Source organism: Mus caroli, chromosome 6 (genome assembly GCF_900094665.2).
Source record: "Mus caroli chromosome 6, CAROLI_EIJ_v1.1, whole genome shotgun sequence".
NCBI classification, from domain to species: domain Eukaryota; kingdom Metazoa; phylum Chordata; class Mammalia; order Rodentia; family Muridae; genus Mus; species Mus caroli.
In genome coordinates, this window is record NC_034575.1 from 18462601 (window position 1) to 18471703 (window position 9103).

The window sequence follows — 9103 nt, forward strand, 5'->3', positions numbered from 1 at the left end:
GAAGGGAAGGGAAGGGAAGGGAAGGGAAGGGAAGGGAAGGGAAGGGAAGGGAAGGAAGGAAGGAAGGAAAGAAGGAACTCCTTGCATAAGACTTACCTTGCCGCAGACTTCACAAGTGAAAACTTTGGGTTTGGCATTAGGAGAGCCGCGGCTGAAATCCGAGGTTTTGAAAGCGATTTTTTCCGACAAAAGTTGGGCGCTTTCTTTCATGTAATGCTGCAGCTGAGCCTGGGACAGGTCTTTGAAAGCTACTCCCGAAGGGAGTTTCTCCACCGCCGGTACAACCAGTTTATTCCTTTCGGCTAAATATGTTTTGGGCTGTGGGTGCAAAGGGGAACTGAGAAAGTAGGAGGCCACCGGGTGGATGTTCACGCTCGCAGCCGGGTGGCACGGGCCGTCACCTCGATTCAGGTAGCACAGGGCACCCATGGCGTGAAACGAAGAGTGGTTGACCACACGCGGCCTTACCAGCTTGTACTGCTGTAGTGGCAATGCGTCGCGGGCCAGGTCGCCCTTGAGACTTAGCGCGCAGTTGAGCAGGTCGCTGCAGCTGAACGCCGGCGCAGAGGGCGCCACCGCGGGCGGCGCCGGAACCTCCAAACTCGCCTTGCGGGGCTCTGAGCCATTCACTCCCGCTTTGGAGTTCGTGTCGTACGCCACGGGGACGAAAGGGATCATGCAGGGGATCGACGAGTTGAGATGCAGAGAGTGCTTGGGGTCCCCTTTGGGCACGGCTCCCTGCAGGAAGTGGGGGACCGGCAGGGCCTTAGGCTCAGGGGTGCGCGCCATGATTCGTTCGATGGAGAAAGCCAAGGGTTTGGATGTGCTCATCACGTTGCCCCGAGCTGGAGCAGTCGCTAGCATTTTGGTGGTCGCGTTGAGGCAGCTACTGTCCATGACTGAGTCGCCAGCGTCGGTCCGCCGGGGTTGAGTCGCGGGATCGTTGCCTTGTCCCCTGCTTGTCACAGACCTGCGAAGAGGACAGGCACCGTCACCACCAGCAGCCTCCTCCTCCTCCTCCCCAGCATCACCAGCCGAACCTGCCTGCCCAGCCCAATGGACTCCTGCCAGCCCATCGCAGAGTTCTTGGCGCACCAATGACTCGGGGACAATCACTACTTATTTCTATCAATAGAAAGTGTTGTGTCAATAACGCAGCCAAGATCTCGCCAATCGTTAACTTCCAAGAGGAGAAGGTAAACTAGATAATTGCTCAATTCGCTTCCAACAGTCAACAGGAAAACTTTTTTTCTCTCTGCAGTCGGTGACTACTTTTCATTGGTGAGAGAGCTTCCCCCGCCCAGAAGAGGCGGGGGCGCTCTCTGCATCGCGCAGAGCCCTCCCCGACGCGCAAGCACTCGCCCGCACACACTTCTCTACCCTTCAGCTGCCCCTCCCCCTAGCTTCCTCTGTCTTTTTAATTCTCAATCTGCTTAACCAGGCTTTAGAGGCCAAGCAAATCTGAGATCAATTTTCTCGTTTAGCTCTAAGTGACATCATCTAAAATCATTGTGCTAGGGCTAAATAAGGAAACAGAGTCTAATTCAGGGGCAAATGCCAGGCTATATTTATCAAACGCCAGGCTCTAGAAAGCCTTGACCAGGAAACCTCTGACGGCAAAATCCGAGGTTTCTGTGCTTGGCTTGCCTGAGCTCAGTTCGGGCCACGATGCCTCCTCCTACGCAGCCCACTTTCATCCTCCGGGACTCGAGGGGGTCTGGGGGGTGAGGTCGGGAGGTGGTGCTCATTCCCTGAATCAAGGAGTCGCTGCAGCTCGAGCCGCGTCTGGACCGTTTGGAAGACACCAGCAGGTAACTGGCCTCCCAAAATGCCCCTGAGATGTAAAGGCCTTGGGAGGCTTGTTATGCGTTTGTGGTTTTGTCAAAGCGATGCCCATGGCAATAGGCCTGGGAAAGACGCACCAGCACCACAAAGTTGAGTTGCAAAGAATAAGCGGGAGCCACACTGCCAGAGACCTAGACGCGGATTGAACTCACACAAACACACGCGTGAGCGCGCTTCCTCGAGTTTCCAGAGAGAACCCCGAAAGGGCATTTCTCCAAAGAACTTGCGCCCACTGCTCTTCCGGAGCAGAGTGTTTTAAACGTGGAGCGGAGAAGGGGAATACAATCTGTCGATCCCTACCTACCCCGGCTGCCAGCGTCTGCGTGCGGCTCAGTTGCAGTCAGTGCACGCGACACCCCGCGTGTCTGTGCGCGCAGACGAACGAAGTGTGGTGGTCACGGACCACAGACACATTTCTGCCGCCCCCCCCCCAAGAGCGTTTGGAGACCCTGACCCACCCTCCCTCCCCCGCGCGCCCAGCGCCCTCCTGGTGTGACGCCTGGGGCCCAAATTCGCTAGCTGGGCGAGCTTTCCACGAAAAGGCCGGACGCTGAGGCTCCCATTGCGCGGGTCCCCGCGGCTCCCGCCCGAGCAGCGACTCGCGCCTTCCCCGGAGAGGTCAACCGGGAGCCTGCGGTCGCCGAGAGCAGAACCCCAGGCACGCTCCTGGGGCTGCGCACCGTAGACAAACCCCCGCCGTTCTCAAGCCAGTTCCCGGAGGAAGCTGAGCGACGAGCCCTGAACCGCACCTCCTGGAGGCCGCAGTAAGGAGCTGCCTGCAAACTCCAAGCACCGTCAGCCTGGTGAGTTAATTCTAATGTGTGTGGACCAAGTATCCGCCAAGTATCTGGCCAAGAGTAAGATCTGCTGTCCTCTGGTGAGAACCCTGGAAAGGGCCAGCAGTGGGAGGTGAATGTGGGAGCCTAGGATTGTTGAGCCTAAGGCTAATGTATTGGAAGGTGCCAAGTTGGGATTCGAATGGAGGCAACTGGCTTTCAAGATATCTCCTTCTCCAAACCCCCTTTCTAGCTCATACCAATTCAGGGATCCAGGCTCCTCCGCCCCACCCAGACTGTGCGAGTCAGTTTAGACACTGCCAGGGAAGCCCAGTGGGGTGGAAACGAAGACAGCGAGTTGTTGAGGCCTGACAGCCAGCGAGGCGGGACGGCTAAGTGGATGCTGGAGAAATAATTGCTGGGAAAAATAAAATAAAACAGGGGGCCAACAGAAGTCTTTTTGAAAGTTGCAGCGGCTAAGAAGCCAGATGGTGGAAAAGTCTGGCTGTTTGTGACCCGCCTTGGTGGCTAGGCCTGGGAGTGTCTTCTTTCAGGTACCCAGGCACTTCTAGCTGGGCCGACCTGAGAGGCAGAGAAGAGTGGGAGTCTGGGCAGGGCACCCTGGCAGAGAAAAAGAGGCAACACTAAAATCCGGAGGCATTCTGGAACCCTTTAGGGCCTCAGTTTTTCCCCAACTGGAAATGTTCGTTCGATTTGCTTTTGGGGCCGCAGAACCTTGGTCCTTCACCCTGATCAGACAAAGAGTGCGGGTGACCTGGACTGCTTAAGGAAAGGCGGGGTCGGGAGTGTCCCTGTCCCAAGACAGATGGGTAGAGGTTAAGACTTTAATTGCTGCCTTTTGGGGCGGATCAGATTCCCTTTCCTACCTGCTTTCTCAACAGCGGGGAAAAAAATCTCCCTCCTGCTGCACTCCTCCCTCACCGGAACAAGTTTAAAGAAGAAAGCAGAAAGGCGAGAAACTGCTCGGTCGCGGAAAGCTTTGGAGCCCCCAGCTGATTTGAACAACTCACCGGCCTCTGGAGCGTTACCTGCCTTCTTGATTGAGTGCCACCAGTTTCTTTTACGTTCGTCGCGTGTCCCTCCCTCTTCTCTTCTTCCCCTCCCCCTCCCCCTCCTCAACGGGTCAAAAAAAAAAAAAGTCTTTATTTGCCTCTTTAGTGGACACTAACTTTTAAAAAGGAAAATATTAGCTATTAGCTAAGGGCTTTTATAGTTAACATTTCAATAGTTCGCTTTTCACTGGTCTTTTCGGGGATTTGCCTTTTCTGCCAAGTGTTTGAAAATGTCATTCCAGTAAATACAGCAAGGCATCAATTATTTCCTTTTTTTTTTTTTTTTTTTTGAGCTAGCCCTGATCTTGCTAATCCCAAAGTCCGAAGGTGTATTTTACAAATCTAAGTCTCGATATGCCAATGTGTTACTGTTTTCCACTCAGTTTATAACCAAAACATGCATTAACGTCTAATATGCATTCCGTAAGGTAGTCTTAAAATACAAAATGTATTTAGGAACAGTTCTTAATGTCATAAATGAATACTTCATTTTAACTACAAACATTTGAATTACAGAAAAAGTTACCAACACAGAATAAATGTGGAAAATTTAGAAGCTTCGACACGCTTCCAAATGTTTGGGTTACTCACAAGAACATAAAGGAGCTTTGTTTGTTTGGCAAAATAGAAATGTACAGACTCTTTGGGATTTCCTGGAGAATCCTATAATCTGTTATCTGTTTGTTTAAGTCAGATTTTACCAATCAACTTTAAACCCTGGTGCAAGTTGACTAAGTGTTTGGGTCGGGGAGCAGGAGATGTCCTAAAAAATCAGGACAGTTCTTGAGATGAAGAGGCCTGATTACAAAGTGGGATCAATACTGAAAAACAAGAGAAATCTTCCTAACGTAACAACTGAACGTTACAATGAGAATTTCACCACTGTTCTTCATAATTCCTACACTTGTATAATTTCCCCTTTCATAAGTAAGCAATTTTGTGGTAAAGATTATTGCCACCTGAAATTTAAAAGCAGTAGAAGACAGTTGTAAATTAATAAGTATTCTGTAATCTCTATTTCCTTAAGAAATAAACACTGGTGAGGTTTCTTTCTTTCTTTCTTTCTTTCTTTCTTTCTTTCTTCTTCTTCTTCTTCTTCTTCTTCTTCTTCTTCTTCTTCTTCTTCTTCTTCTTCTTCTTCTTTTTAGCTTAAAAATGATTTGGAAAATATTGTAACATAACAGATCTGCAGCCAAGTGTATTTGATTTGACACTCGTCATATTTTTAGGTTTTTCAGGCCCAACAACATCCCTGACTTTCAATCTTTTACCAAGAACAACAGTCAATATTCTTTACAGCACGCTCCACTGTAGTGTATTAGCTGCAGTGAGCTAATAAGAAGCAGGAGGCATTACTCTTGTTGTTGATGTTGTTGTTGTTGTTGTTGTTATTGTGGTGATGATGATGATGATGATCATAATGATGGCTGTCTAGATATTTGGGCTCATTTGCACTGTTTCCTGTCTAACAAAACAACACCAACGGGAATACAAATTGCTTTTGGAAGAGGAAAGGCATTCCTAAATTCCTCTACAATCTTTGTTTCTGGTTGATACTTGTTTCTTCTGGTGTGCGGTAGACCCGGGAAATGGAATCGGACATAGGCTCTTTATGGTTCAAGGAAAGAGACTTCTTGAATACTTCAAACTGACTCAATGAATACCCGGTGGGACTAACTTTGCAGCACATTAACATGCATGTCATCATATGTTCGGACTTACAGGCTGCTGGTTGCCTTTATGCTTTTCGTTGATTTGGTGGCAAATAAAGAATTCTTGAAGGGGAGGGTAGAGGTGGGTAGATGGAGGGGAGGCTAGGGAGACCTGGGAGGTGAATATGGTCAAAGAGCATTGTAATAAATCTCACATAATGAATAAAAGTATTATATTTTAAAAAGAATTCTTGTTAATGTTGTACAGCGTGTCACCAGTTAAGACTCTGCGAACTAAATATGGATGTCTAATATAACAGTCTAATAACAGAGTCTAAGAGCACTCTGTTGTTATTTTTCTCTAGACTTTTGTTGTTAATATTTCTCTTATATTAGGATTTCGTTTAAATGCAATGCAATCATTCTTCTCAAACCAACATTTGCATGTTAAATCGGCTTGTAAAAAGGAAGCGAAGCATTCTGACTTAGGAGTGGTCAGAATGGTGACAGGTAGCACGGTCAGCCGCTTCTGGTTGGTGTCTACCCCTGCCCTAATGCTGGGATTTCTCTCACCGGTCCCTTACAGGCCTGTGGGGCGTGTCCCTTCTCCACTGCAAGGCTTCGACTCAGGCCTGGACTTGGTGGGAAAAGAAGTTCACAAACTCAACTTTCCCAACCTTTTCGTGGAGTGGCTTAAAAGTCAAGCAACCAAAACCAGCAAAGTTTTGCTTGTAATTTGCAACGGTGTTGTTGAAAGTTGAGAGGCGAACACATAAAGCAGGACGTGCCAAAAGTATTTTTCCTTCCACACCAGCAACGTGTCTACCGTGGTAGAAAAGCTGGTTAATGCAGTTGGCTGATGGACATTTCGCAGAAGTTCCCAATTTTAAAAGTCATTTTCTGGCCAATAAAAAAAAAAAAACATACCCAACATAAAGCGCGACTCTTCCTTGATGTTGGCCAAGGTTTTAAAGCAGTCTCGGTGTTAAGTTCAAACTTTCTTCCATGAATGAGCTCGTGAAATGAAAGGCGAATGAATTTGAAATAACACATATTACAGCAATAGGGAAGCAATAGAGGTAAACCAACATCCGTGAGCCAGAAATCTCTAGAGCCTTTTAGGATGTCAGTTACCTCCTGGATTCCGGTCCACAGCTGCTTGGGCTTGGGAATGCCCTGTTCAGCCCCGCATCCCCAGGCTGCTCCGTCCTCCATCCTCTACGGCTTGGCCTGCATCCCCCACCCCGACCCCACCCCAGGGGACCTGTGTTCCCGTTGCTTGCCGCGCGGACAGACGCGACCCGCCTCGGCTACGCTTCGGTTGCCAGGGCCCAGCTCTTGAATTCGAAGTGAAATTCGAAAGCTGAAAGTTCCCGCCGTGTTCTGCTTTGCTTGGTTCCCAGTTCACAAAGCCCAGCTAAAATGCCTCCAAGGCTGGGAGAGATGGAAGCTGGTGCAACTGCCGGGGAGTGCGGCTTGTGGGGTTGGAGAGGGCTGAAGAGCTGGGTTAGTCTTCTGCGGCCGGGTGCCCGGACCTTCCTGCTTGCCCCGCAGCGCTGTGCGAGTCCCGTCCCGCTCTGAACCGCTGCAGTGCCTCCCCAGGGCACGGCCTCCACGTCGGCCAGCGTGACTGCGGCCGATCTAGTCCCGAACTCTGGCCTCTGGACTGTCACTGGCCCTCCAGCCCCTCCCTGGCTCTATCCCGCTCCTCCCTCCCTGCTCCACTGGCCCACAAGGCTGGAAGAGGGAGGGGAAGGCTCGTAAGTTTCGGGAGGGGGCGCAGGGTGGCGTTTAGGAGACCCAGAAACCGATGGCAGAGAGCTCCTTTGAAAAGTTTTTTAAACGTTCACTAATAGCTTGTCTTTGGCCACTCAGGGTGTACGTGAAGGGTCAATCTACGAGTCAGGCTGACGGAAACAGACCTTACTTTAGGGCAGGCCTCAGGAGGAACGAAAACTTTTGTTGTTGTTGTTGTTTTGTTAGTCACGTTCTTAAACTGTTTCAAAGTACCTGTAGCACTTCTCAGTTATATACTCCAAAAAAATTTTCAGATCCGTTGTCCCGCTGTGTGTGTGTGTGTGTGTGTGTGTGTGTGTGTGTGTGTGTGTGTTCTCTCTCCACTCTTGTCTGGGTTCCTGGGGATTCCTTCCTTTGAAACCGATTGGTGGTTGGTTGGTGGTTAAAAGTAATTGGCTTGATCTATAGTGTTTATGATCCCAGCGAAAGGGAGAAATTTTTCTAACAAGAAATCTCTTACATCTTACTATCTTAGTCACACACTTCAATGAGTGTCCTTCGAGTCCTGAATTCCCTCAACTGGCCAAACCCCAGATCTCCACTAATAGTGAGCCGGCAGTGGTACCAGACCTCATCCCCACAGCTGATTTCTACAACATCCATGGACAGGTGGTTCAGCTTCAGGCACCACACCTTTCACCGCAAACGGACTCTCTTCGAAGCCCCCATGCCCCTCGCTCCACCCTCCAGAGTGGGTGTGTTACTTGAGTTTAACAACTCTAGGGGCATCCCTAGAAGAACGAAGCTTGGTGCTTTATTAAGGGCTCTTACTACCTTTTCAAATATCAATTTGGATCGTCCATCTTGTTGGATGGACATGTTGGTTGCCTGTAAACCCGACCTTAAGAGAGCACGAGGCAGGAGGTTAGCTACAAGTTCGAGGTCAGCCTGGGTCACAGAGATCCAGCCTCAAAACTTCAAAACAAACAAATTTAACCTCCCAGTCTTAATTTAGCAGTTTCTCAATTTAGAAGTTTTCCATTGTCTTTCTAGAAGTCTCCTTTAACTCTCTTCGGTTAAATGTGGCTACTAGTTCCACAGAGGACCAGAGTCCTGGAAACTTGAAGAACCTCAGGCAACTTGTTGGCCCTAGATGACCACGAAGGGCGGGAGGGCAGCTTGTGGCTTCTTTGTGTCACGAAAGATGTGCCAAAGGCCCAGTGCAGACCGCAGCCGATGGCTTCAGAAGGCTGTCTGGGTCAAGAGTTGGAAGGGAAGTTGCGTTAAGAGTAATAAACTCAAAGAGCCTGGCAAAGGTATATGACTCACACAAAGACTGAATGAGGTCGGCTCCTGTTGCTTATGAAGGAAGCAAATGTGTGTGTGCGTGGGGGGGGGGGGACTCTACCTAACCCTGTGATTCACAGCTTCTCAGAAATTTACATAATACAAGGGCGTAGATGTAAACCTAAAGGACAAAAATAATAATTCAACGGCACATATTTCATTTTCGCACCGCGGACCTGGATGTGTTCCCGGTGTTGGCACATCACTGCTTCTTGGGGCTTTTTTACTCAGGACGCTGCCGAGTATCTGAACCTTTACACCACTGCCAAAGCAGAGGAAAAGAGAGAAGAGGAAGAAATTGACTTTCAGAGTGCTGGGCTAGATTTCTCCACTGCAAAAGACACCCCCCCACACCTTAAATTAAGAGAATTTGCTGCATACAAAAGACAGCAAGCATGGTAATATAATTGGAGTCCTTTCCTTTCCCAGAGACCTGGTGTCATTTTATTTGGCTGATGCTTTATTTCAAGCAACACAGTTAGCCTTTAACATGAACAGAAAGTTCCAATTTATCATTTCTCCAAGTAAGTGAAGATCTTAACTCTTACCAAGGGAACTGACTGTCAAAAAGACTCAGACTTAAGACAGGATAGAGAACCAGGAAGCAGGGCAGGGACAACACAGGTGGCATTGCTGCAAAAAAAAAAAAAAAAAAAAAAAAAAAAAAAAAAAA

General features: G+C 48.9%; 1 protein-coding gene across 1 annotated transcript in view; it reads right to left on the reverse strand.

The window, feature by feature from the left end:
- Positions 1-1098, reverse strand: part of Fezf1 (FEZ family zinc finger 1) — a 3342-nt gene extending 2244 nt beyond the window's left edge. Inside the window, exons 1-3 of the mRNA XM_021165498.2 lie at positions 1041-1098; positions 469-970; positions 97-318 (exon numbers count right to left, since the gene is read on the reverse strand). Of these exons, the coding sequence (XP_021021157.1) occupies positions 97-318; positions 469-897 (651 nt within the window). The 5' untranslated portion in view covers positions 898-970; positions 1041-1098. The remainder of the gene's footprint in view (positions 1-96; positions 319-468; positions 971-1040) is intronic.
- Between the last annotated feature and the right edge of the window lie 8005 nt (positions 1099-9103).